Source organism: Lepisosteus oculatus, chromosome 9 (genome assembly GCF_040954835.1).
Source record: "Lepisosteus oculatus isolate fLepOcu1 chromosome 9, fLepOcu1.hap2, whole genome shotgun sequence".
Taxonomy (NCBI): Eukaryota; Metazoa; Chordata; class Actinopteri; order Semionotiformes; family Lepisosteidae; genus Lepisosteus; species Lepisosteus oculatus.
In genome coordinates, this window is record NC_090704.1 from 42,989,113 (window position 1) to 43,017,108 (window position 27,996).

At 38.3% G+C, this 27,996-nt stretch overlaps 1 protein-coding gene across 3 annotated transcripts; it reads right to left on the bottom strand.

Annotated features, from left to right (window-relative positions):
• Positions 1–182: 182 nt before the first annotated feature.
• Positions 183–27,996, bottom strand: kcnj16a (potassium inwardly rectifying channel subfamily J member 16a). Of its 3 annotated transcripts, XM_015355935.2 has the most exons (3): positions 13,809–13,930; positions 3,804–4,060; positions 183–1,882 (listed from the first exon to the last, which is right to left on the bottom strand). In XM_015355935.2, exon 3 carries the CDS (start codon positions 1,806–1,808, stop codon positions 603–605), a length of 1,206 nt encoding a protein of 401 aa, XP_015211421.1. In that variant the 5' UTR covers positions 1,809–1,882; positions 3,804–4,060; positions 13,809–13,930; the 3' UTR covers positions 183–602. The 3 variants fall into 3 exon arrangements, with proteins under 3 accessions (XP_015211421.1, XP_015211422.1, XP_006635497.1); XM_015355936.2 differs by lacking the exons at positions 3,804–4,060; positions 13,809–13,930 and adding an exon at positions 27,880–27,996; XM_006635434.3 differs by lacking the exon at positions 3,804–4,060.

The window sequence follows — 27,996 nt, forward strand, 5'->3', positions numbered from 1 at the left end:
GATATTTTAAGATTTGCTTTTTCACAGTGTTTTTCTTTAGAGTCTTTAAAAGACAGATGAGTGTTTTGGCACTGCGCCAGTGCTCTACATGTGTGGTAATATGGTGGCTAGGTCATGGTGGCGACTTTTTTCGGTGATAAAGAAAAATGTTTCTATCAAATAAAACACGCTTTCTTCGATAGTTGTCTAATTCACCATTTATTTTGCTTCTGAAGTCTTAATATGGAGATTGTTCAACAGTGGCTTCTTAAGATGCAAGACCATTGCCAAATTCATCTCTCATCAGCAGTATGCTTCATGAACATAATGATATCCTCTATGTTTAGTTGTTCTATATAATCATCCCTAAATGAGAATTTAATTTGTTCTTCTACAGGCTCAAATTTGCATCTGCAAATTTAATCAGATTTGCTCCTTATAGGGCTACATTAAAAGACATTTCTATTACAGTCATTCATCTACAGTCATATGTACTGTACTTCATAGACTAACGCTATGTATTTTTGGATAATTGCTGGTTTCCCATGGAGGAAATAAAGTTGGAGAACCACGCAAAGACTTAATCTGCAAGATACTTGTAAGTCTGTGCCAAGGTTGCTTGGCTACAGCTGGTCTTCCTGATCTGCCTGCTGTATATTGCTGTTTGGAAGGTGGTTGTTTATTAGTAATGGGTTCATATTCTCCTCATGTGGCTGATTTCTGAGAACCACAGTGCTGGCACTAGATGTGGGATCATGCACCGAGCTTTGCTGTGGAACTGACTGTCTTTGCTTTTTGAGTTCATTTTCCTCTGAGCTGATCTCCGGAGTGTTCGCTTTAGTGGTTTGGTGGAAAAGAGAGTAGTCCACCTTGTAGTATTTCTCCTTCACTCTCAGCATGTTGCAGAAATTGTGGCCCCAGCGGATCTCTGCAGGTGTGTAGGAGGTGCGAGTCTGATGTAAGATGCCTGTGGAGTCCCCAGTATAGGTAAAGGTGACCACCAGCTCAAAGTTTTCTGTCTGCAGATCCTGCATGTTCAGCCTGTAGAGGGGACTGCTCGGCCCAATCTTGTGAATTATCAATGTTGGTGTGGCCAGGATGATTTCATTGTGGCAAAGGTCGAGATCCCTGTAGGATACACTTACTTTGCCAGATGGGTGCACTGTGTGACGGATTATCTGGGCCCTTGCAGTACCTTCTACCATGTGGTTCTGGCGGAAATCCCCAATGCGCCACATGAGACATAGCTGCCCATCCCTCATGTTGATCACGGCAGAATCGCTGAAGCCAACAGTCTGCGCCCTCTTCCGAGCAGAAGCCATCTTGGCCACAGCTATCCCGATTATGAAGGTGTCGATGAAGCAGCTGAGGACATCCTGCACTGTCACGAGGATGATGGCCACCATGCACTCCTCTGTCATGCCTCGGAAGCCGTAGCCAATGGTGGTCTGGGTCTCCAGCGAGAAGAGGAACGCTGCTGTGAAGCTGCGGACGTTGTCAACGCATGGGCTGTTCTCTAGATCCTGCGTGTCTCCGTGCTGTATGGCGATCAGCCAGAACGAAATGCCAAAAAAGAGCCAGGATAAAATGTAGGAGAGTGAAAAGATCAGGAACATGATGCGCCATCGGATTTCCACGAGAGTGGTGAAGATGTCAGTCACGTAGAGACCCCACTGCCCAGGAAGGCTTCGGAAGACAACATTGCAGTTGCCATCCTTTTGCACATAGCGCCTCTTCTTGCACTCCCATCCTTTCTCCATCTTCTTACTGAAGTGCGTGGTGGCCTCTGGGTTTAGTATAGTAGTATACAGAGCCACCTCGGCGTTCATCTTATCCAGAACTGCCCAGGAAGCCTTAGTGCTCCAAATGCTGTTCTTCTTAAAATAGTCTGAGTCTATGAATCCTGCAAGAAATTAAAGAAGAGAACATTTTCAGGCTTGTGTTTTCTTATTCTATACGTGCATTGCCAGCAGGTGATGCTTAAGTTTTTCCCTGAAATGATGTTGATTTTAAGAATGTTGGAAGCAGCACTCATAAGAGGGCAATGAATTGGAAAACCTGTCATAATATCCATATTCCTAAGAAGATTGTTATTTAAATTATCCTGTAGATATACATTCAAATTCAAGGCTCCTAGGGAAGACTGAAGTACATAATTGATTGCTGGATGTATTTCATCCAAATTAATACTGGCATTAAGTGGGTGTTTTGATAGTAGTGACTGAATTATTTGATTATAATTTGATTATAATAGCAGATGTTGATAAAATGTGTTGGCATATTTGTGACTTCAAAACATTTATGTTGTATAGTTGTGCAGTGAGGCTGCTGATGCATCACCCCAGTAGTGGGCTGCACCGTAATGGAGGACAAAGTTACCCCCATGTGTAAAATGCTGTAGAAATGCAAGGATTTGTTATTATTGTCGTTGGAAAAATACATTAGGATTTAGGTCGGACTGTGAGCTTTGGTCTAGTTGCTGGGAGCTCAGTGCCTGCAGCCCTCTGCTGCTGTATGATGTCTTCAGCAACACAGTTGACTCCCAGAGGGCCATGTTCAGGGCAGCCTCACAAAGCAGCTTCATAAGGCGTTGACAAATATTTTTACGAAAGCTGCTCCCTTCCAGTAAGGAGCAGAGCAGGCGGCTCCTGTCATGGACACCTGCAAGCTGGCCTTGAGAACCTCTTCACACAGCTGCCAGTGACGGCAGAGCCAAGAGACAAGGACAGGACATGGAAGGAGAGCATGTCAGTAGCAAATGCACATTTGGCTGAGCTGAAGATGTGCAACAAGGAAGCCTAGATAACATTACTTGTCCTTCTTCAGAGACGTGCAGTGGTTTCATTTTGATAACTTATGCAGGTTATTAAGTAGTCCAGAGAGTATTTTCAATGAAAATTCCTATGTTTTGTAGCTCTCAAAGGACCACAGCTGGCCATTTCAGATTTGAGTGAGGAAGATGTGCTCGACAGAGACAAGTGGAGAAGAGCAACCAAAGCAGCTGACCCCAGGACAGTCTGGGACTAAGGCTGTGAAAAAGAAGAAGAAGAAGAAGAAGAAGAAGAAGAAGAATCTGCTAACTTGATCAAAACTCACGTCTTCTCAGTTCGTACAAATTGATGATTGAAAGGTTACAACCGAAGACAGAGAAACTTTATAGAGGAAACTGAGTCCTTTTTATTAAAAAAAGATTCTTAGAAGGAATTGTTTTCCAAACTGTAGTTTGAAGTCTGTTAACAAACTAGTTCTAAAATCCCTAAGAGCATTTTATATTTCCATGGGATGACATTAAGATACTTGGGTCTGCAATAAAAAATAGAATTGCAACAGCAATTTAAGCCTTTGGCAAAAAAATATACTTCGATGTTTAAGCATTTCTTTGTGGAAGTTGGAACTCTTTAGGGAATGTGCACGGCAGTTTGAAGCAGTTTTCCAAATAGTCTTTTTGCAAGGATTCAACTAGATGCTTCACACAGATCTCACAGATCTCACCCGTTGAAACGGTTCCTCATCCAAAGCTAAATTCTGCACTCAGACTGAGGCTGTGTAAACCTGTGAACTTGCACCTCTTAGTCTGCCAAACCCAAACCATTTAGCTGCACGTCTACCCACTTCTCCCTTCAGTGCTCCAGTTCTTTTGAACTAAATGATTGTGATGTCATGCTGAGGATTAATGACAAGGCTGGTCCTAGTGTAAACTAGGCAATCTAAATCCAGACCCATTTTTTTTCCTTTTTATCCTCATGTTTCAAGTTGGCTACAGCAAGCTCCTGTTTTATGAATCTCCGTCCTTTGTGTTTGCACCCAAAGATGGAGATACTCACAGACGGCAACACAGATTTGGACTTCTGCCCATCCATTGTGCAACCTGCTCCTCTATCTTCCATGCGACAACTCCTTGGTGAATGAATCAGAGACTTGGAAAACAAACACAGCACTTGCAAAACATTTTCAGGCCTTGCTGATGAGGAGGAACACACAGGCTGTGACCTAAGAACTCAGCACTTCGCCAGGGTACAGACTGCTCGACACAGATCTCCTGACTTGCCTGTGGATGCGTTCCACATTATTTTCCACACTCCTGTAATGATAAGGAATGCTTGTTTAGCATAGTGGGGTCAAAAATGGGTGCTTATAATTACACTAGACATATTACTTCTGCTTCATGTATTTATTTTACTCCTCTGTGACACTTGACCTCGCTTTGCGTGTGTCTTAACTCAAATAGGAGGGTTATATCCAGCTGGGCTCAGGAATGGGAAGTGGAAAATACAGCCCAGTGTACTATGGAAGAAAATATTTGGGTCATTTTCTGGCACAAAAGTGTAGTCATTCTGCCTATATGAATTAAAAAAAACACATCCTTCCTAAAATGTGCCTACACCGTTGATGGTTTTTCTCTTTACTTTTCAAGATGTGTTAGTGTAAGCTACCTGCTTAGCCAGACCTAATGAGGCCTGACTGAAGTGGAGCATGTTACTTCCATGATGTTCAGATTTTAGTGCATTCTTGTGTTCTCTGTGTACCCAAAGCATTACACCCGTGTCTGAACAATTTGATTGAATTTGTCTTCCATTACAGTACATCATGAAACACACCACCAGACAATCACCTGGACATGTTTTAAATTAATGCATTATATCTGTATGTAAGTGTATTGTGTGTAAATCATCATACTGCTAAATTCTGTATTGTTTCTGGTGTATATCCTGTATTATTAATTGAATCTTTTCAATTCATTTACAAAATGAAAGAGGTGGAACACTGTCTTATATAAAACTACTTTTTCTGCTACTTTTTCTGCAGAGATATTGCTTTTGAAGCTGATAGAACCTAGACAGTGTTTGCTACATTTAGTCGCCTATATTTAGATATATTCTGAAGAAGTGCATGTTTTTAAAGGTTTTGAAAATTATTATCTGACAAATCAGAGTCTTTGTTATGCCCTCCAGATGAAAAGATGAATTAATCTATTTTACAGGTCAGAAATGTGAGGCTGCTCAGATTAACTGGGGAAATAGCAGAAAGCATTTTCATTTATTTTCCATAGTGGTTGAAAATGTCATTTTTGCTGCGTGTGCACCTTTTTGGTCTGCTGATACACTTTGCTTGCTCCTTGATCTATTTTAAGATAGATATCGGGGAATGTTTACCATTTATAATTTTTCTGTTCCCTTCTGTGTGTTGTGTCAATACAGTTTATCGTAATGAGGCAGTTGCCTGGAGACAAAAACCCAATCGCAACAGATTGCCATGGCACTCCTTTGAAATGTTCTTAGCAACTTGGAATTATCATGCACAAATTCTCTGCTGAGACACTGCTATAGTGATGCCCAATAGTTGCATACTGCAATTATTTTCCACTGCTTTGCCATCTAAGATCTGGTGTTGTCCTTTAAACCTGAGACAGTTGCTATGATTTGGTTTCACTTTGCTTGAGATTAAGCAAACCGTCAGCACAATACAGTATTTTGTGAGATGCTATCAAGGTTTCCTATTTTTCTGATAGTATCAAATTTCTGTATTCTTACCTGAGTGAGAAGATCATAGCTAACACGTTTGATGAAGGAGCTGGGTATAATCAATTTACATCTGGTTCCAACACTAATGTTACAGACGTTTAGTTCTGGATTTGGACGTTTTGGATTTGTAAATTATTACACATGATTCACATATTATAACATTATCAAACATAACACAATAGATTTTAACATTTCACGTGTAAAGTATTTAAGCAAAGGCTGGAAAGAACCTTTCGTGTTGGAACACGTACTTTCAGTTTTGATACCTAGAATGAATTGTTCCCAGTGACAGGCTTGTCTTTCTGGATAGCATTTGCACAAAGCAATCCACGTTGATGAACTGAGAAAAGCTTAAACCACCAAGGAGATAACCTCTAGGTACTGCAAACTTTGTGATTCAACTGCCTCTGGAAGAGTTAAGGCTGAACAATGGACACAGAATCAAAAACTAAAGAACTGTTTTTTTTTCTTTGTCAACCTGTTTCAGTGTTAAGTTTTCTAATTGAGCCCATGATTAAGTGTTTCCAGCAGAAAGAAAATTCAAAGACAGTTACATCATAGGTCTTCCTTACACTAAGGAATTCTGAGAAATTTTTCTTTTCTTTTTTTTTTAAACATCTTGTAAACACGGGTGATCACATCAGTGAAAAATAATGCCTGGCATGCTTTGCTTTTCCTTGGCGTCTTTGCGCTCCGTGTTAAAGTGGATGGGAGGGGTGAATTTTCCATATTTGCTCTTGCTAATTGGTGACTCTGCATCCCAGCCAGAACACTGAAGGTACTGAAGAACACAATGGGTGTGTTGCTTATACACATATTAGAGAATGTGTTAAACACAACCAAGATCAAGGATGGTGATGTAAGAAGGAAAGGGGATAAACTGAGACAGGGGGAAGCAGAAAGCCCCAACAACAGCCCATAATAAAGTTCTGCACTAGTCTACTCATAGCTCTTAAAATCACAGTTGGAATGATCACTTCCCATTGGAATGTTACTGGATTTGGTCTTGACAGAACTTTAAAAGACCTGCCAATACTGGGACTGGGCTACGCCAGCGATTAGTGTGTTTACTGAAATAGAGTAGTGTATGTCTGAAACTAAGGACATGAGCCAGATATGGTGTCGAAGGGAAGGGGGGGTTTAAGTTCTAGAAATCTTATCTGAGTTTTGCGAAGAGTTTTCACTCCTGATAAGACAGCTGGAATGGGGCTTTTCTTCTTGCCTTCATTTACCAGTGTCTTCTGAAAATCTGAATAGTCAGCACCACCAAGCTTTATTGTTTTCCACAGTGTTTTACAGCCCTTGAGAACATTTCTGAAAAATGTATTTGAACAGAATAACCCTGGAGAGGGCTGTGGTGCTGTTTACACAGATTACACAGCTGCAGACGGTGAGGTGCTTTAGCAAAGTTCAGCCGTTGTCTTATCCAGAAGAAGAAAGCTCAGCCATTTCAGCTGTGGAGTCGAGCACATACAGTAATTCTCTGGGAAGGACATTGTCAGCTTTCCAGTCAAAGGAAGTGCAACTACTTAGACTTGGACTTTATAGAAAAGATAATTTGGAAACTGGAACTCTTTCATCATCTGATAATAGTAGAGGAAGTTACGGACAGAGGGAAACTTTCAAATGTCTTGAAAATTGTACCCTCAAAAATAAATCTGCTGTGAATCACCACAGTGTCCCTGACTGAATTGATGTGTCCTCATTAACTCAGCTTCCTTTATGGATGAAGATGCTTATTCTGGTAGCCAAACATAAAAACAAATGTACAAGAATATAGAACACCTGAAAATGGAAGTCTAGGCTTGCTTTTTGTTCAGTTACCTACTGTATGAGCAGATGCAGGATATGAGTCTTATTTACAGTATAAAGACTGTGATGACGCTGATTGAGCTGCTAATGACAGCATTAATAATACTGGAACCAGGATGATAAAACTTGTTTTCGTGTTCACTGTTGTTTCATGTTTATGAAGCATTTATTCCATGCGTGCTGAAGTTTAAATATTGAGCTCATGTTATTTTTCTTCTTTTTTTTTTTACAGAGCAGACAATGGAAAATAGATACTTTCTCTTTCTTGGACTTTTCAACTTACAGCTGGAATTATTTGTTGAAATTTCTAAGGGAGATTTTGTATTAACACAAAAGCCAGCGCAGAACTGGGAAAATGGAGTAAAGATTCCAAACAAATACAAAGGAATTAATCAGTTTAGTTCATTTTTGTTCTGCCAGTCAAAATAAAGAACAGGTTTTATACAGTAAATTAAGTGGCTCGAAAGACAAGGTTTGAATTCTAGTATTAATCTACCTTCTTTACATTTATCTAAATGAATTGTCCCAAACAACTGTTCAAAAAAGACATTTTACTTTATTTATTGTTTTCTCACAATCCTTATTGTTAGATACAGTACATATATTCAAATTCTCATTGTTAAAGTCAACCCAGTGGACTTCTTGTTTGTAATCTTTCTGATGTTCTCTCCTATTTCTTATACAATGGGGTTTTGATTCTATACCACAGTTTGAGTAATAATTATAGCATACTAATTTATATAGTATATAATAGCAATAATAGTATAATACATTTTGTGTTAGATATAGTATTTACAGTTCAAATAAGTTTGAATGCTTTATTTACAATCTAATGTTTTGTTTTAAAATGGTAATATTGATATGACAAAACTATTATGGCTGGCTCTTTGATGATAAGATTGATGATAAGAGCAGCTAGCACTGTAAATTGCAAGAGGATGTTTTAATACCAGGAACTTAAAACATCTCAAATTATTTATAGTTTACTTCTCTATAATAGAAATGTAGTGCAAACCTTCACCAGGACTTAATATAATCTTATTTTTAAGGCAATGTTAACCCAATTGTGAATGTTGCTTACATGTGAAGATGTTTTACATTTACCATTACCAAATAGGAGCTTTTATCAGTTTAGATTTGGAGACATGAACTGAAAATGAAAGTGAAGGAGCATACCATTCCATTTTTTGGAAATGAAAGTGTAACATCAGATGCACCTACACCTTTTATTCACAGTAATGGGTATTGGAGTTTAATTTTATGAATGTGCTTGTGCCTCTAAACATAGAATTTAATGCAGTGTTTAAGTTCTGTGCTGGAGTTTGCAAACTGCTATTTTACTTTTCCAAAATTCTTCTTTTTTCACCCAGAGTCATGCATACTAATCGCTGTCACATTGCAGTGACTCCAGGTAGAGTCAGAACAGTTTCTGCTACTGAGAAAATAGTTACTTCTTATGAATTGAAGATATTTCATTGGCTCAATACTTGAGACCTGCTGTCTCACAGCTGGCACATTGGAGATAACTTCTCATTAATTTATGACTGTCTGATTATTGAAATCCTGATTTGATGATGCCATGTCTGTAAAAGTAAAGTTAAATTGATTATAGTTGCTTTGACTAAGATACAGTATAACATTCTGCACTGTGAAGTGACATTGTAAGAATCTGTTTTTGAGGAGTTGCTAAACAGTTTTTTATTGCAGATCTTTTGTGGTGAGACTGAAAAAGCTCTAGTTCCTAGTATCAGCTAAATATCTGAGACTAGTCTTGTGGTTGGACCATAATATGGCTTGCTGTACATACAGTTCAGCAATAAGGAGGTCACTGTACATCACACAAGGAAGGCTTGTGTAATAAAAGAATAGCTCTTTAATTTTGGGCCCTAAAATTGATAGTGTATGGTAAAATTGATTTATGTGTCTCATGTGCCCAGCTTTACAAAATAATTAAATAAAAGGAACTAAAGCAATTTGATGTATGAATCTTTTCTGGAGTTTTCTGGGGGCATTGAATGTGTCTGTTAGCATACAGGCTGAGTGAAAATGGTGTCACTGACAGATACACAACAAAGCAGAAGCTGTAAAACGGTTTCTACGCATCAGAATTAGTGTAATTACCATGAGAGCAGACTAGTGTAAGGTTAGGACTTTCAGTTTTTCCTTTAGCTTACTCTCGTGACAAAATTAACATGGCTGACTTGCCTTACCAGTTTCACTGCTGCTCCTGGCCTCTGATGGAGTTTAATGACTGGTTCAAGCACTGAATTACATCACTGTGTCTGACAGGGTGAAGAACAAGGAAGAACAAGGAATTGACTTCTACCTTGTTATATTCAAAAGAGAAGTGTAAAATAAAACAGCCACCATGAAATTGCTTAAATCTAATTTGTCATTTTGTGTACACAATTATCCAATTAAGTACAGTACAGTGCTTTTAATTTTCAAGTGTGTTTATGTGCTTTAGGTTGATACTTTGAAGATACTTTGCTTCATTTTAGAAACTCCAAAAAATGGTTCACCAGTCTTAAGCACAAGGGTTTTGACAGCACAGTCAATCCTGCAGGAAGTGATACAGTGAATCTGGGAGAAATACCTTACCTGCTACAACTCAGAGATGGACTAACCCCACACCTCCTCTGTCGTAATAGTATTTGGGCTTGAATGTAACCAGTATACAGAACACTACATTTGTAGATTAAACCAAATGTCAAAAGGCAACAGTGTACAAACTCACTTGTGCCTGACCTGGGAGGAGGGGTTTTCTGTGTGAAGCAACAGACAGCACCTTTCAGTCTGTATTGATTTGCCCCATCATACAGTACATCCCTGACCTACTGTGATCCAACACTGCAGCACAGGCTATTTACCGAATAAGGGCTTGGACAGAATTTCACCAGAATAAACGTTTTGACATAAGAGCTTTTGTTCCGATTCCACTGCTGGTCAAATTCAAAATAACTTTTTAATGCAGCAGTTCTGTACCAATAATATAGTTAGTGGATGTATACAGTACATTAGTCCTGATCCAAACTTGGTTGTTGTATTTTGAGCACAAGAACACAATATGCACATTTCAGGAACAAAGTTTTGTTAATGTTGAAGGGCCTGTGAAATGTGTTTTATTCCACTGAATGCAAATATCTTTCTGCAATGCTTCTGCATGTAGTGCAGTTTAATTAGCAGTTGAGCAGTGGACCCATTCATAGCCTGCAGCCATTTTTTCAATGACCTTCATCTTCTGCACTTACCGTGGCTGAGTTTACAGTGCGTTTCCCGATTTTAACGGGGCTAATATTTTACCAGAACCATTGTGATCGTGTGGAATGCTGCTTGTTCAAATGCTGTAAAACAGCTGTTATAGAACGTTGTAATAGAGACATTACAGTTTGTCTGTGGCTTGAAAACAAGTAATTCCTTCGTGTTATTCTGAGCAAGAACGTGTCACGCCGCAAAGTGGAAATACAATCCACCACGGCATGGTTTTTTCTAAAAAATGCAATTTCTTCTACCACTAATTTGAGTACAAATAGAAAATTAAAGCATAGCTTCTATATACTTAAAGATTTACAAGGTCTGTGTTGTAGAACCACCACAGTAAATATACAGTTTGAAGAGTTGTGTAACAAGGAATATGACAATAAAAACTGCTTTACCAAGCGAAAAGAAAAAATGATTTGTCACCCCAGGGAATCAAAAAGAAAAAAGTGATTAAATCTTACAGGAGAATCAGAAATTAATCTTCTTTGTATGCACAATACAGAAAACATTTGTGTAATTGTGGTCGCCTTTGAACTGTATCCCATACAGGACCAGTATTTTTTTATGGCACGGTGTTTGAAAAGTCAAAACACGTTTATTTATTCAACAGTATGTTATCTGCTCGATCTACAGTAGTGACACACAGAGTGGTGCACTGGTGTGTTTGCCTTTGATGTGGTCAATTAAAACATAACTTTCCAGGTGTGAAATTCATATTTTTATTTTAGTTTTCAAATGTCAGTCAGTGAGCACTCATACAGGTTAGGTAAAACCTGAATCAGCAAGAACGATAATAGAGGTGTCTCATATTTCTCCTGTTGCAGTCTAGACGTATAGCAAGACTGTCCTTGCTTCTCCACACAGAACTATCACAGGTTCAGAGTTTGTCCTGTAAGTGCTTATCTCTTCACATTAGTCAGCTTTTGCTGTCCTGTATAACTTTTCTTAAGAATTTGCCATTATTCGTTTCAACTTATATATATGCACAGTAGGACAAGGACTTAACAACTGCTCCACACTGCTGCTGAAAAACTTGGTTAATCAAATCTGCTGTGGTGGGTTTGTGAATCTCTAATGTTATAGTAGTGTTATAGACGACATTTAAAGGTGTACAACTTAAATAAAAATCCTGCCCTTGGTTTTTATTTAGTTTTTCATGCCCTTAGTTATTTTCTTCACCGGCCAGCGTTAAACATTCTTGTGCTCTAGGTATAAATTGTGTGACAGTACATTGTATTGTTTTGGAAGCAGATCTATTCATACACAAAATTCAGTACTTGTACAGTATGTGTTTTACTTATTAGATGCTTGAACGTCTCTGTGCAGTGGTTTTGTGAAAAAAAGGAAATACCCTGTTGTTTAATTACTGAATAATGCTGAAATGGGAACACAACAGCAAACGGGTCTTGAGGATGAGGGATAGGTCCCCCATCATTGGGGGATCCCCCAGCAATGTAGGCAATGCTACAAAATGAACAAGTAATAGGTTTATTCCATGCTGAAAAAAAGAAGAAAGAGAACACAACGTTTCTCCTGAAGAAGGCTCCATGGCCAAAACATGTTCTCTTTTTTCTTTTTTTCAGCATGGAATAAACCTATTACTTGTTCCTTTGCAGCCTACGCATGCTGATGCAGCTACCCACCTGAACTACTAAATGCTACAAAATAGCAAGCACAATGTAAGGTGTCTTGTCATGACCGTTTGAACATGCTGTTTGGAGAAAGACCTTTTCGTAGCTGGTAAGAGGTCCAGGAGGGTCTTGATCCTAGAATATATGATGCAGTAACACATCTAACAATGTACGAAGTAGGCTTGGGATTTTGTTGGTGGAACCTCCGGGTGGTTAACCCATGGTACTCCACTTCATTCACAAACCCAGGTACTGACCAACAGGCTAGAGAGTATATAGCAAATGATGTGTGCATCCTCATGCATCCTGCCAAAGAACACAACAGATACAGAGATGGGGCTGAATTAAGTTTACGAGGCTGAAATACTTTAAATTACAAGAATGTATTTTTTTTTCCTGTCCGTAGTTTTTCATAGGTTAAACTGTTAACATAAATAAACATTCAACCTACTGTATGGCACAAGGAGGTCCTCTATGTTGAAACTCCTGACTGCAAGCAAAGGTCTGAATGGTCATTTTTGTTTTTAGAGTGATCAGCATCTATAATCCATCATTAATACAGTAAACTCTAGCAATCGTGAAAAATACTGCCTTCTGAAAGAAACTTTTTCTGGTAAACTCATCAGTGTTTCTGTTTTCACAGATTAGTGTGGGACAGAGTTTTCTTTGTGCCAAAGTGTGATTAGGGTGTCTTTTTGTTTCATAATGGAAAACCTAACCTGTCAGTGTTAAAACCATCAACAAGTGAGTCAAGATATCCCTATTTTGGGTCCTTAGCTGAACCAAGTGGTTTGCTAACTTCTCCTTGTAAACCGCAAAGTTCTCAACATTGCCCACTACAAACGACACTGATGGCAAAGCCTTGGCTGTGTTTGTGGAAGTAATTTCTAGCCTAGAAGTATATAACCTCTATTTAGAATCTGAAATTCATCCAACACACTGCCTGGAGATTCTGCCTGTAATTTGCCACAGAAGGGGTTAAAAGGAAATATGATTTTAATTGTGGCAAAATTGATTTACTTAACAGACTTAGAAGTTGAGTTGTGTTTAAGCAAATGAAACCATACAGAAGTTTATAAGGCATACTTTAGACAGTTCAGCTGGCCACATATTGTACATTTACTGACATCAAGAGTTTGAAGTACCTTTAATTAAATAGTGTTTTAATGCATTAAAATACAGATTTTTAAATGTTAAACCTCCTTTATTTTCTGATTGTTCAACATGCTAAATGTGTATTCTATCAAATAATAACAATACAAACAAAAACACGATGCTGTGGATTCAATTGATACAGTCTGAACAAACCTACAGGAGCTATTGTGCCTGAACCGTTCACCTGAAATGTGACCGATTGCTCTACTCTGGGATGGTCACTCCTCCTAAACCAGTGGATATCTATTTAAAAACAAGCTGGCTTATAGTAATACTGGACTGGTTAGCAAAACCCAGTTGCACCTAATCACCATTAGACAAACCATTTCTCTTTCCTTTTTAGAGGGTGCATGTGAGGCGAACTTGAACTGTAATAGGCAGGCGTACTCATTAAAGAACCATGCCTCTAAACAAAGCCTTGGAGACGGACAGAGGTAGAGTTCCTTACCTGGTGCCCCTTAGTTTTCTCAGCACTAGGTTGGAGGGATGTTCTGGTTTCTTGGATGCACAAGACTACCTGTCGCGTAGGAGAGCAGTGGAGAGTGATTTTGAGTAGCTGGTGGGTCTGCAAGTTAAACATTGACACCTCCTCAAGGGCGGTGGTGGTGATGGCAGGGCTTGTGATTGGAACGGGCACAGGTGGGGGTGGTCGTTTTTATTGTAATGGTAATGCCAGAGTGTTTCCCTGAATGCATTTTCCAACCTTTTTGCTGGTACAACAGTCTGTAAACAAACACTACCTGAGTGCCCTTGCTCCCTGTTTGTCCCTGCATGTCTCCAGCTCTGAGCTTGCACGGTGTCAGTTACACCCCCCGCAGGGGCTGGATTCATCTGTCGCAGGGTTCAGTCATTCAGGGGACAGAGGTATGACTGCAGCTAACTGAGGTTGTAATCCTCACAATCCCCGAAGCTAGAATGAAAGCAGTGACCTGCTGGATCCATGCCAGGTGCACATTCCATTCAGAACCCCTGTGCCCTTCCTGTCTACCTGGAATCGGACCACTGGCATTAGGGAGCAGTAGGGGCATGGGGAGCTTAGACACCATTTGCTGCATGTCTCAGGTAGTATACACGCAGCTCTTCCTCTGGTGGAATTTGATTTGTGTTTTTTTCACATTTTTAGATTAAGTGAAATCTAAAATGTAATCAAGCTGGTTCCTGAAGAAGCCTGGAATTTTAGCCCTGACAACCTGGATGAGAAATCAGTTCTAGAGACACGCAGCTCTGTACAGAAAGGTTTTATATTCCCTGACCTTTAGGTTTATATTGTGACGCACCACCCTTGATCCCCTGCTGAGTCTGAGAATGTTTCCTGGATTAACCCTGTTTCTACCACTAAGGATCCTATAAACAAGGTGCAAATTTCCTTTGTTCTTGACTGAAGAGATTAAGCTTTCTGAATCACGTCATATATGACAATTCTCTGAACCAGGAATAATTCTTCTCTGTATTATTTCAAAGAATAATATTTGTTTTGTGGTAAGGTGACCAAAACTGATGTATATTCTGTTTTGTATATTTAGAGAACATAATATGCTAAATGAAGTCTCACTAGTGTGTTGTTAATCTTGAGCATGACTGCTGTAGACTTGAATTGCTATTGATCAGTTTGCACTTATCACATTTCATTGGCTAAGTGTCTGTCCAGTACATGATTTTATGTTGGTCCTATACAAAGGTTATTGTGATTCCTTTGATTCTGTTTCTGTGTTTGCCACTCCCTCCTGCTTTTTTTTTGGAACATTTGCAAATTTAACTACTTTACTAGCAATAAGAGAATCTAAATAGTTGATATAGATTGGGAAAAACAACCAGCAAAAAGAATCCCTGCAGCACACCACTGCTTACATCTGCTAAATTAGAGGTTGTGACACATTATTGCTGGTTAGTTAACCAGTTCTCGATCAATGTGCATATATTACTATTCCTATGCCTTTTAATTTGACAATTAACATTTTAAGTGGGATCATTTCAAAGGCTTTCTGGAAACCTACACATGAACTGTCTTTGTTGCCTGCTCAAGGAATTCTGATATGTTAATCACTTTTGAAATCAGTGTGAGCTGAAGTGCCATTGCTTTGTATATATTATTCTGTTTTAACCATCTCTTCCTTAACTTTACTGGTAACAAAAATTAAACTGATTGGCCTACAATTATGAATTGGTGACACATTTATAATTCTCTAATCTCTAGTTATACTGTAGCTCCTGCCTTAACTGAGAGTTAAAATATCCTAATGTAAATAGTGGGGATAATATTATTACAACATAAAATGCATAAATAGGATAGTGTGAATTTCATTTATATTAAGTATCCATTTTTGTTTGGGTTTTGCCGTGTGTGTGCAGCAATATGTACAAATATTTCTTTTTGACATTGTTCAAAAATACTTTGGTATATGTTCAGGATGGATTTGTTCCAAGGCAGAGAAGACCCGGAGGAGGTTGCAACATTGTTCCAGTTTCAAGCTTCATTTACTAAAGATACCAAAGAAGACAAAGTTTGACTTTTTTCATGACCAAGAATGTAAAGAATGTTTTGCATTTTCTGATCCTATCTGTCATTTATTGTAACTGCGTGACAGAGTTGTTTGGTGAGTTTTTCTGATCAATCACAGAGACATCAATAGAGTTTCCTGTAAACACGGTAAAGCGTCCTAACACAAGCAACACAAAAGGCCAAATTAATTTTCTGACATTATAGAAATTAGAAGATTTGTTATCTTAAGACTTCAGTAGCCTGATACTGTCTCATTTTCTAAGGGTGTTGCTACAGTGTAAGCATCTCAGAACCACTGCTAGAGAATGTGGAAAAATCCTACAAAGGAAATATAAAAAAAAGGTTCCTGTTCAGTGAAATTCATTGTCAGTTGAACTGTAAATAAACTCCATTAAGAGAAATGAGGCCGAGCTATTGACACAACCTCTATTCTGCACGTAGGTTTCATGAGTGTCTGCATTTCCTGGGCACAAAACAAAACTCTTCTTCGAAGCGGTTTTAAGGGGGTAATGCAACAGACTTGGCTACACACATTGCAAGTAGGAATCTACTGACTTTCAGCTACTGAAAATGTATGAACGACTTTTTAACGTAGAGGTAGATCCTTTTTCTTGCAGTGAATATATAATGTCCACTTGTATTTCCTCTGACTTGGATACAGGACTTCTGAGAACTGTCACATTGGTCTCAGGTTATCCAGTTTTATTTGTGTTTCCACTCTTTGTTACCTTTTACTACAGTGTGTATAAAAAGAGTAACTCGCTTTTCAATCAGGAATGGCTCTTCCCACTCAGAATTTCCCAGCTGTCGTTATTTTATCTCTTATTGTATTTCTGATGACCTTTAAGAGAAGGAATGATCTGAGCTTGTTGCTTTAAAAGTACGACACATGCATGCATGGAACAATGATGTGCAAAAAACAGACTCTATCCAGGTAATTAGATGTTCTTGTAAAAAGGTTAATTACTGTTATATCTTGCAAAACTTGTATTTTGCACCATACCTGTTTTTCAAACAATGGGAGCAGAATCTCTTGTCTCCCCTCTCCGACCCCCAGCAGAGAACATACACTAAACCATCATCACATTTTCAGCAGCCTAATCTAAAACTGTTTCGAAAAAGACCTTCTGATGTAAATCTACTGTCACCCAAATCTGTTTTCTTACCTGGTATGTTAATAACTATTGCTCTATGAAGCAACTTTCTTCTCTAACCTCTCTTATCCCACTCCAACTGTGTATCATATTTTAAGACACAGTACTCTTTAAAAGATTTAGCTTTAAAGACAACAAAAACTCCAAGACGCATATCATGTAAGGTGCTATTTGCAGTGTGAATAAAAGAGACTTTGATATTAAAATTCCACAATATTTTTCCTCAAGTGCAGTAGCATCACTAAATTCATTATATTTCAACGTACTTAGATAACAGCTGATAAAGATGAATCATTGTTCTGGTATACAATGAGAGAAAGTGCCATTAACCACATCCTTATCTTATCATAAGCATCTCAAACTTATCATAACATACCCCCATCTTGTATGTATTCATAGTACAGTGCAGTCAGGTAAACCTTTTGTAGAAAGTGTCACCTTTCTTCATCTTGAATTGAAAAACACACAGACAGCTCCAGGTAATCAGTTCAGTGTGTTCTGAAAACCCTTCAATGTAGAGACAGAAGCACTTGATTCTTTCATTTGCTCAGGAAATGGGCAGGACACAGGAGGTAGGCCCATCGATCACTTTGGGTTGGTTGATCACTGAGCAGACCGTGTGGCCCCTGATGCTTTTTGAGTGATATTCCATACAACTCGAATTTCAGGGTTCTGGGCTGTTGTGCTGATGGCTTCCCCCCTGCCAACAGACAACAGAATTGAGAGGGTCACCCCCATCTCGCAAACTATTGCTATGGAAACTAAGTGTGTGTGGGGGATCCTTTCCAAAGGAACTTAGATATACAAAAGGCATGGTTTCATGTATAGGGTTGTATGTAAAATATTGTAAATATACATTTCATATACAATGTGATCATATTGTTCTGCATTATACAGACATTTCTGTCAAATCCATACAACTAAATCACCTGACACTCGAAAAATAATAATACTAATTAATAATTGCTTACACATACAGTATATAGCACTTTTCTGGACACTCCACAGGTAATGGGGACTCCCCTCCACCACCACCAATGTGCAACATCCACCTGGATGATGCGAAGGCAGCCATAGTGCGCCAGTGTGCCAGAACGCTCACCACACATCAGCTATCAGTGGGGAGGAGAGCAGAGTAATGAAGCCAATTCACAGAGGGGGATTATTGGGAGGCCATGACTGGTAAGGGGTTACACCCCTACTCTTTTCTAGAAACACCCTGGGATTTTTAATGACCACATAGAGTCAGGACCTTGATTTTACATCTGATCCAAAGGAAGGTGCCTGTTTAATGTAAAGTGTCCCCGTCACTATACTGGGGCATTAGTATACCAGTAACACCTCTCCCAGCAGCAACCTTAGTTTTTCCCAGGAGGTCTCCCATTCAGGCACCGACCAGGCTCACACCTGCTGAGCTTCGGTGGGTTGCCAGTTGTGAGTTGCAGAATGATATGGCTGCTGGCAAATTAACAAATCTCTCCCTCACAGATTTAAAGGGTTCTTTATTTTATACCAGTCTGCACATCGGTATTAGTTACTGAGTACAGTTTTTGATCAACCCATAATTATTTTTATGAAATAAAAGTACATCCAAAAGATTCTACTTTGAACATGCACTGAATATCTTGCTTTTTATGACATCTCGTTTTTCCTTTTTTAAAGAGTTTAGGTCTTGTTAAGGCTGATTTCCTTTTTTCCTCTAATATCAAATGTCCTTGTCAGTAAGCCTACTTTTGTGCAGAGTTTAGTCTTGGCTACCTTTGTTAAGGTCCTTAGAAACAAAATAATGAAAATGCAGAAAGAATTCCAGATGTAAGGTTTATATATGAATGCCTGCTTTGCCGTGTCCTGCAGATAGCTTCATTTCATCAGTTGCCCACCCGAGAGATAACAACTTCCTACTAGAAAAGGGTTACTTGGCTGCAGAGCTACAGTAGTTAGCTCAGCATTATCTCAGCAATAGAGAAGTTTAATTTGTCAACATTTGGCAGTGTTTTAGGAGACAGAAATGCCTTTACAAGCACTGGATATTTTTAAAACAATAAAACAAAAGCAGTTGATTGTGCTACCCTAAATATTCTGCATAATATTTGTTAGATATGATTACTGCTTAGACTTAGTGGGACATCAACTTTGACATGGCTCAGTGTAAAAATGAAATTGCCACTTATTACATGACAGCATGTGTTCCTGAAACTAGGTAACACGGTTAATCAAGAGACTTTCCAAGAAATGTTTTAATGTCTGAGTGTACCAACAAGAGGATTGGCAGCAAAAGAAGTCAGAATCAAATGAGAGTTTGTTTAGCAAATTGTAATGTGGTCAGAGCCTGAGCATTCAGATTTACATAATCTATCCAGATCTTTTTGTTGGTGTTAAGTAGTTTCTGTATCAACTTAAAAGTGTATTGTTTTGTTAGACTTTTTCAAATCCCATATCAGAAGCTCTAGGAGTTAGGCGATTTTGCTGAATGCATTATATTTATAGAAATGACTTAAATCGAGATACACAGGATTTTATTTCGTAATCAAAGAGTGCAAAGGTGTATGTATAGATTACATTTAAACATGACAGTGAGCTGATAGGCTTGATCTAACATGCAGCCTGTTTTTCCTTCGTAGGGCTGTCTTATGTAAAACTGCAGGTTGTCCTGGGGATATGTAGGACAGGGAAGACTTAAGGGGATTCTTTTCCCATCATTGCTGGGGGAAATTAAAGAGAAGTCTTATGAGCTCTTGCTGTATGGTTATGAGTTTACATTTAAGAAGGCAAGATCCTGTCATACTGAGAGGTGACTTGTTTGCAATATTTAAAAACTGACATGGAGGAAAGACGGGGAGGAGGGGTAGCCTTTGCAATGATGTGAACTAGTTAAACTAGAATGGTGTGTCTCACGTTATTTTGAGAAATAATTATTTGGGAGAATTCTGCGAAACCAGCTGCTTAAGATCACTGAGGGAGACAGCAAAGTGAATGTTTCCACAGAAAATGTATTATAAAGATCTGCAATTTGATACTATTTTTAGAAATTTTGGCAGTGAAAGGGTTTAGATGAAACAGTGTCTGTATTACAGAAACAAGAGAATGGACTGAGCAACGAGCTTTAATTAGTACCTTTAAACAAATGCACTGAGAAAAACAAAATGCTGCATATTCTTTAGTATACAGATTTAAAGAGCATGCCTGGTAAAATAAAGTACATTCTAAAAAAGGAAAGAAAAACAATGTAATATAAGCTGTTTAACACCTTCTCTAGAAAATATTTGTAAAGTGAAAAGAATTACCTATTAGGTTCCAAATAGGAGTTTGACCTGTTTCTGTTTTCTTTTATTGCATCTCAACAGGAAGGTTTCAGAAAAAAATTCCTTTGTATGAGCATATTGGTGTGGGGGTACACGTTGACAGTGCAAGACAAAGTAAAACTGTAATATTCCAAGAAAACCGAGAGACTTTGTTCCCAATAAAAAAGCCCCACTAAAATTCACAAGCTTCAGGATGAAAGACAGAACTACTGTATATGATTTCAGGGTAGGTTTTATTGAAATTTCTCTTCAGGAGTTGTAGTGCAGTCAAGGAGCTCAGTATTTGAAGTTGGAAAATGTTCATGTGGACCAGAATGGATGTTTTTTTGAGAACTTTCTATTCCTCCATGCTCGTTTTCTTTTCATTCTGAATTTCTCAGTTGTGTCTGTCTTACAAGTTCTACAAATCAGGCATGGTAAGAAAAACAGGTTTGGTGAGGTTACCGTCTTAAAAAAGTATCTTACAATGTCTGTGTGATCATCCACTTATCTTTTATGGAAAGTAAGCAGTTCCTACAAAAATAGCTTTTCCTTAGGGGCTTTACAGGCCTGAGCGAGCTGGAGTTAACCAGCACATCCTCAGCTACTGTAGCTGTGAATCAGCCAGTTTGGGTTTTGGAGGAGTTTACATGTGCACATTCTTTTCCTCTCCTACAATAGCACAGACAGTCAAAGCTGAAGCTACACTGGGGAGGGGGACAGGTAAGAGGAGAAGTACAAAAAAGTGGAGATGTTAAAAGAAATCCCTTTGATCCCACGCCTTACCCAAACTTTGGTGGCATGAACATTTGTGATCTAATGATGTCAACTGGTGCTTCCATGTTGGATCTAAATGCAGTGAAGCCAGGTAGTTTTCAGGATGTGGCTTGGATGGTACAGATTGTCCAGCATTCTACTGTACAGTAGAAAGAAAACAGCTTTCTCATCAGTTTCAATGTTCTCCATCTGATTGTGTGGTCCTCAGTCTAATGGTCCTGTCAACCGGTTCAACAGTGTAATATTAAAAAAGGAGCCAATTGAAAATGGAGGCTCCAGGATCTTCGTGTCTTTTCGAAACTAATGTTAACCAGCACAGCTTTGCATTTGTTTGTTGTTCTGTTTAGACTGAGAGGGAAATTCCCTTTCGGCTCATTTAGGTTCCACTAAAGCATTTCTGTTGTTAGAGTAATAAACCATACAAGGTTTTCTTGTGGCTCATTGGTAGCTAGTGGTGTCTGTAATGAACTGGCTCTTATTATAAGGATAACTACCAACACAAGCTACAATAGTTTGGATATCATAATAAAAGCAATAATATATTTTCTTTTTTGAGACCTGAATCTTTTATTTTTTATATTCTTTTGTTTAATCTTAGACCAGCCACCTGCAAGAGTCAGAGAGTTTTCTAATGTTTACATAGCTCCAGACTTCTATTTCCTTGAATCAAAATAGTAACGGTGAATTATGAATTATAAGAACGTCTGTTTTTAAGACTGTTCTCAGATTTTGGTTTTGTTAGCTTTGCTCTGCGTATTGTCATCAGATTAAAGTAGTTTGCCGATAGAAGTATTTGGGATGCATTTATTTTGTGTGTGAGATGTACAGTATGAAGTGACCAGCTATCAAACCACAACCACTTTGAACTGAAAAAAAACTCAGCTAACTTGTTCACGACTGTGGTTATAGTTTTACCAAAAAATGTTTGGAGGTTTCTCAGTCACCTTGAATAAGTGAATGAGTTGTATTCAGAATATATTATAATAGTAGGTAATTAAATATTATTGATGTTTATTGATGACTAGTTGAGTACTTAAAGTTGAAAAAGACTTTCACTATGTGCATTTGAATGCTAACTATAATCCTTATAGTTTTTATAAGGCAGTTAATAAAGTTTGTTGTCTTTAAGAAAGCAAGTTTTGTATTTTTGTGTGTGTGGGACACAGGTCCCTTAGTTACACTGCAGTACCACAGCAGACATCTGAATGGATGTGTATACTGTAGCTAAACGATTGCTCATGATTAATAAGAGTACAAACAGGAATAAGTATGAAACAGGTCTTGAATACGTGTGGACTTCAGATCTATTCATATGACCTCAATTAGAAATGAAGTGTGCTTCATTTGTACTGATATTGGAATTACAGGGGTGATATACAGTAAACCTTTCCTTAATCAGTGTATAGCACATCCCTATTTTACCTGTCATACTCATCTGTTCATATTCCGGCAGATTTCAGTGGCCTGTGTCTGCTTCTCTGTTTCTCAGGGAACCTACCCCTCTGCTCTCTGTCTGGTGTTTTGCATAGAAGTGCCAGACCCTTGTTTCTGGAGTTCGTTATCCTTTGCTGCCAGCAGGATAATTGACACTCCAGCTCATACTGTTCCTTTCACACACACTCCATTGACAGGAAGCGGAGATTTTTTTTCATTCTACGATGAGAATGCCATATGGTTCAGCAGGAAAACGCACATAATTAAACCTAGAATGACCCCTGCATTCAAAATCTCCAATTAAACTGTATAGTTATGATTTCTGGGTGGAAGAACAGATATTGCACTTTGTTTTTGTTTTCTCATCCGGGTGTTGTGTGCACTACGTTCAAAGTTTAGTAAACACGGGCGAAACTTAAATGTTTGATTTTCATTGCAATAAACAAGATACTACTTCATTGATGCGACCTGGAAAAATATATTAGTATTAGAGGTTCATTTATTACAGTGCCACCTTGTTTTACAGTGTTCTGTGACACATAATATTGTAGGGATTAAGTGGGAATCATATCAATGTTGCTACACATGGTTTATTTGCTTTATTTGCCACATCACCTGTTGCTGATACTACGTCATTTCTGGTCCATGTGAGCACAGGTAGCTAGATAATTCATTACTGATCTTGTAAAGGAATAGAGTTGCTTATTATTGAGTGCAGAATGAGAAATGGCCTGTTCTGGTTCAGATGGATACAGTCTGAAAAATATTGGGTGGCCCAGTTCTATGTTGCCAAAAAACAATGTGCACGGGGCAAAATAGCACCCAAAAATGCAGCTTATTGAAAGTTCACAGGGCTTAGTAATTTTGGCTGGTTGAGGGGCAGCACCCTGGCTGTAGGACAAGGAAGGCCGGACCCTCATGAAGAGTGAGGAGTTAACGAAGGGGGAGCTGCAAAAGTGGAGATGGGGTGGAGGGGGGATGAATGCAAAGCAAAAAGGGTTTAATATAGAAGTAATAGTTGTATTTTTTAAATTGTGGAAGTGACGTCAGGAATGATTATGATTTTGGACAACTGGGGCAAATTGAACTTGGCTGCTGTCATCCCTCCCAAACCTTTGCTGGAAAACCCACAAGCTTTTGTTCAAGAGCCTTTGGCCATCCCTTTCTTTTTTGGGATGCAGTGCAACGATAAAATGTGCATCACACATGGTACAAGTCTACTCCACATCTATTCCAGAATCCCCTTCCCCAGTTGAAGATTGAAGTGTCTGTCTAAACTCTGTTTGAATGAGGCAGCATCTAATGGGGAAAAGGAGAAAATAAAAAACTCCCATGTATCCACTACTGTACTTAAAGCAGCTTATCTCTGCTCATTTAAGACATTTTGATCTCTGAGGCTGCAGTGAGTAAGCCTCTGCTAAGCCACACTTGGAGGGTTTCATAAACTCTTGTGTCAATCTCATGAAGTACCAAAGTAACATTAATTTACCAGAGCAGTTAGAGGGGAAACAGCTACTTTATTCTGGCCGAAACGAGACCTGACCGCTTGGCTTTCGTCTTGCTTTTCCATCTTAGTTTTTTTTTTCTTTGTCATTTTTTTCCAAGTAATATAATTTAAACATGTATGCTTATGCCTTTTAAGAGGTTACTTGCAGGTCTATAAAAAGTAAATTATTGCCTAAGAAAATGACAGACTCCTCACAGCATTCCTCTCCGGGCAAACTATTAACCTTTATACTTCTCCTACTTTTTATTGAAAAAGTGCTCTTACATTGCACTATGCTGTGATACAGTGTACTGTATCTGCTGTAGATAACCAATCATACCTGGCACTGCAGTAATCAATTTAACATTGTTTAATAAACAAAGTTGTTTAGAGTTGTTTTGCAGTATAGTTTTCTAGAACCTAAGGATTGTATTATATTGTACAGTACATATTGGGCGTGGTTTTCCACAAAAATAGCTAGCCCCCTGCTGTGCCTAGCTATACAGTATATATAAACAGGTGGCTAAGGATCTGTGTCTGTGGCTGGAAGGTTTCTGGTTTAAATCCCACAGCTGGCAGAGGAATCCTACTCCGTTGGGCTCCTGAGCAAAGCCCTTTACCCCATCTGCTCCAGGGGTGCTGTACAATGCCTGACCCTGCGCTCTGACCCCGAGCTTCTCTCCCTGTCTGTGTGTCTCATGGAAAGCAAGCTGGGGTTTGCAAAAAAGAAATTCCTAATGAAAGAAATTGTATATGGCTAATAAACTGATGCCTTTTCTTATCTTATCTTATATAAATGCCCCTTCAGCAGAGTCATAGTGACAGTCAGCATGGATTCAAAAGAGGTAGGTCTTGCTAAACAAACTTATCAGAGTGCTTTGAACAAACAACAGCAGTAATAGATAGAAACAGGAGAGATATGATACTGTATAATTAGATTTTAAGAAGGCTTTTGATAAAGTTCCTTATAAAACCTTATATGGCCATGATGGAAATGTAAGTATCTGGATTTAGAACTGGTTAAATGATAGGAAACAGAGGGTAAAAATAAAATTAAGTTTAAAAATAAACGTTAAACCATGTATGAAATAATCATTGGAGTGCCACAAGGATCTGTATTTGTACCACTGCTCGTTCCAATGTATATAATTGACCTAGCTTTTGGTATAGTAAGTAATCTAGTGATGTTCACAGATTACACTACAATATGAAGATTAGCAAATGTTGTAGCAGCAAGAAAATTTTAAAAAATATTTAGATAATATTAGTCAACAAGTTAGACATATTAGTCAACAACAGCAGAATGTTACTTGTAGGTAGAAAAACCAAACTAGAAATATAAAATAGAACTCGGAGAACCTGAAATCACTACCTGTGAAAAAGATTTACATTTTAAAAAGAATCTATAAAAAACAGGATATCAAGTTTAAAGGGGAAAATATATCAAATGAGTTTATGTTAAATTTGTACAATATGCTAAATAACCCACTTGGGTTGTTTTATCCATCAAACACCCTGCTTTATAAGAAAAACCTTCCGTAATTTAAACAATAAATCATATTCTAAACACAACAAATACAATCATAGAGTATATGCATTATTAAAGAAAGTGCAGATAGAGTGTACTGTTTCTTCACATGAGAAACCGTGACACTAATTGTTACTTTATAACATTTGTCCTTCAAGAAAGGAATGAATACACATGTAAGACAAGGAGTAACATAACTTCCAGCATGCTTCCTGTTATGTAGACATGTTTCACAGGACACAAACCAAGATGGTGGATTCCAGTTCCCACATTGTCTAAAACCATTGGTTCCTACTCCAGGTCTCATCTGGTTTCTGTTACACCTGAGTTAGTCAGTTTATGGAACACCTGTCTGAACTTATGTCACCTGTTAAGAGCTGAAAACAATTGAAAAGGAAGCAATAAGTCAATTATTGGTGCAGTTATGTAACTTTAAGCTCAGATGACAAACAAATTAGATGAAAACCAGAAGAAAACAGGAGCACTTCTTGATCTAACTGTTAAACCTTTGAAACTCACTTTTTTGGACCTTGAATGAAACACCCGTTTTGTGTTTTGAACTGCTGTTGGCAAAATAGGGATCTTTGCTCCTCACTCGTCTAACCAGCAAAAAACACTCACAGACTTTGTTGGGGCTGGTGGTTACTCAACTACTGTATATGCAGAGAAATGCCACAGGGATCCTGTCCTATGAAGCCAGCACCCTGCAGTTTAAAATCACTTTACTGTGTTCATTATGTAATGCTGCCCTTATGAAGTAAGACATTTCTCCAGCATGTTTAGATAATAACAATGATTTACTTCACCAGATATTTCAATTAAGCACAATTTATCATTTGCAATAATGGCCTGGCCAGAAGACACATTTCCACTAGGTCTTATGTTACCTTTAAATCATAAAAACCTGTATACATTTACTCTTTGATCAATTTAGTACATTAATTGATTCATTCAAGACAAGGATGCCCAGCTGAGGTCCTTAGGAGATACAGTGCGTCGATGTTTTCATTTGAATTATCTCTAAACTACTTAATTGAATAAATTCCCTCTTCAGTGGTTAAACTGAAAGTGTTTAGAATATGATGGCTTGAGAGCGACTTATAAAACCTGGCTCTCCAGGACTAGGATTGGTCATCTCTGATGTACCTGATATTCTTTTTAGAAGTGATTCAACATCAGCTTGAAGTATTGCATGAAGATAATTTGACATCTAGTTTTATTTTGATGACTGTTTACCATCTCTGCAATGAAAGAGCCCTTGTGTGTTTTGAACTGCTCTTGCACTGTATTGGCTTCAAGAAAGATCAAGGCGACTGGAGCCATTTTCACAGTACAATCAGCAGAACTGGAGACATCTGGAGAAATCTTGCAAAACCCTTCGCAGGCAACAAACTGAAATACTCAAATGTATCACTCAACACAAAACACAACTTCAAGAACCCAACTGTTACTACTGTTGCGCTACTCAAAATGACCTTTTGATGTATGTGAAAACAGAAAAACACAAAACCCAAAGTTGCGTTTCAGATTACTGCACACCGCACAAAGTCGGAACTGTAAAAATTTAATTAGACTCTTAAAATAATTGGGCTCTAATCATATGTTTTAAGCTTTTAAAGGTTTGTAAACACTTTCTTTTGTGGTTGACCCCCCTGGAGTTTAAAACAATAAAATTTAAGTACCCCCAATTAACATTCCCACAACACAATGTAGTTTACCAAGTCTATTAGCACCTAGTGGCTGCAGTGATGTAGCCAGCATATAAACAGTTTCTAATGTGCCTCTATAAAAAACGCTTTGCTTTCTCAGCCAGTCCATCTCAGAAGGGGCTTGTTTAGATCTCTGGCTTGAATTTGTTTATCTGTGTATTTCCCTGCATTTAAATAGATAACATCTGATATCCAGATGGTTGGTTCACCATATTTTGACGAAAGACCATAATCTGTTTGATGGATCATTTTTAAAAACAGCGATATTGAACCAAATGCTTTGGAAACTCTTCACTTCCTTGAGCGTGTTTTTTTGTCTTCCTCTTTGTTATCATGTGCGGTAAAGTTTCCTCTTTCCCCTGCTCGCCTTTTCCCCTATGTGTGCTTGATTGTGTTTGTTGCTTTTTCACATTTTCTACTGAGGCAGTGAATGCAGGAAGCTCAAACCACTCATCTGAATTGAAACATCTTTGCTGTCATATTTTGATCCAAGAACAGAAAAACTCACAGAATTCAAAAATATTGCAGGGCCGCCATGAAATACAGCAAGGTAACCTGGTTAGCTTTGTTGAAGCACATAAAAGAAAGTGATCAAATCAAAAGTGGACACTACGACGATTAAAGACACAAATTGGAACCAATTTACTTACTTCAGCACTGAGTGTCTGTCATGCTGGCTCTGAGGAGCACAGATTATTGGGTTAAAGCAGCACAGAAGAAGGGTGATAATGTTTTTATATTCCAAGTAGGCATAACTCTGGTATGGA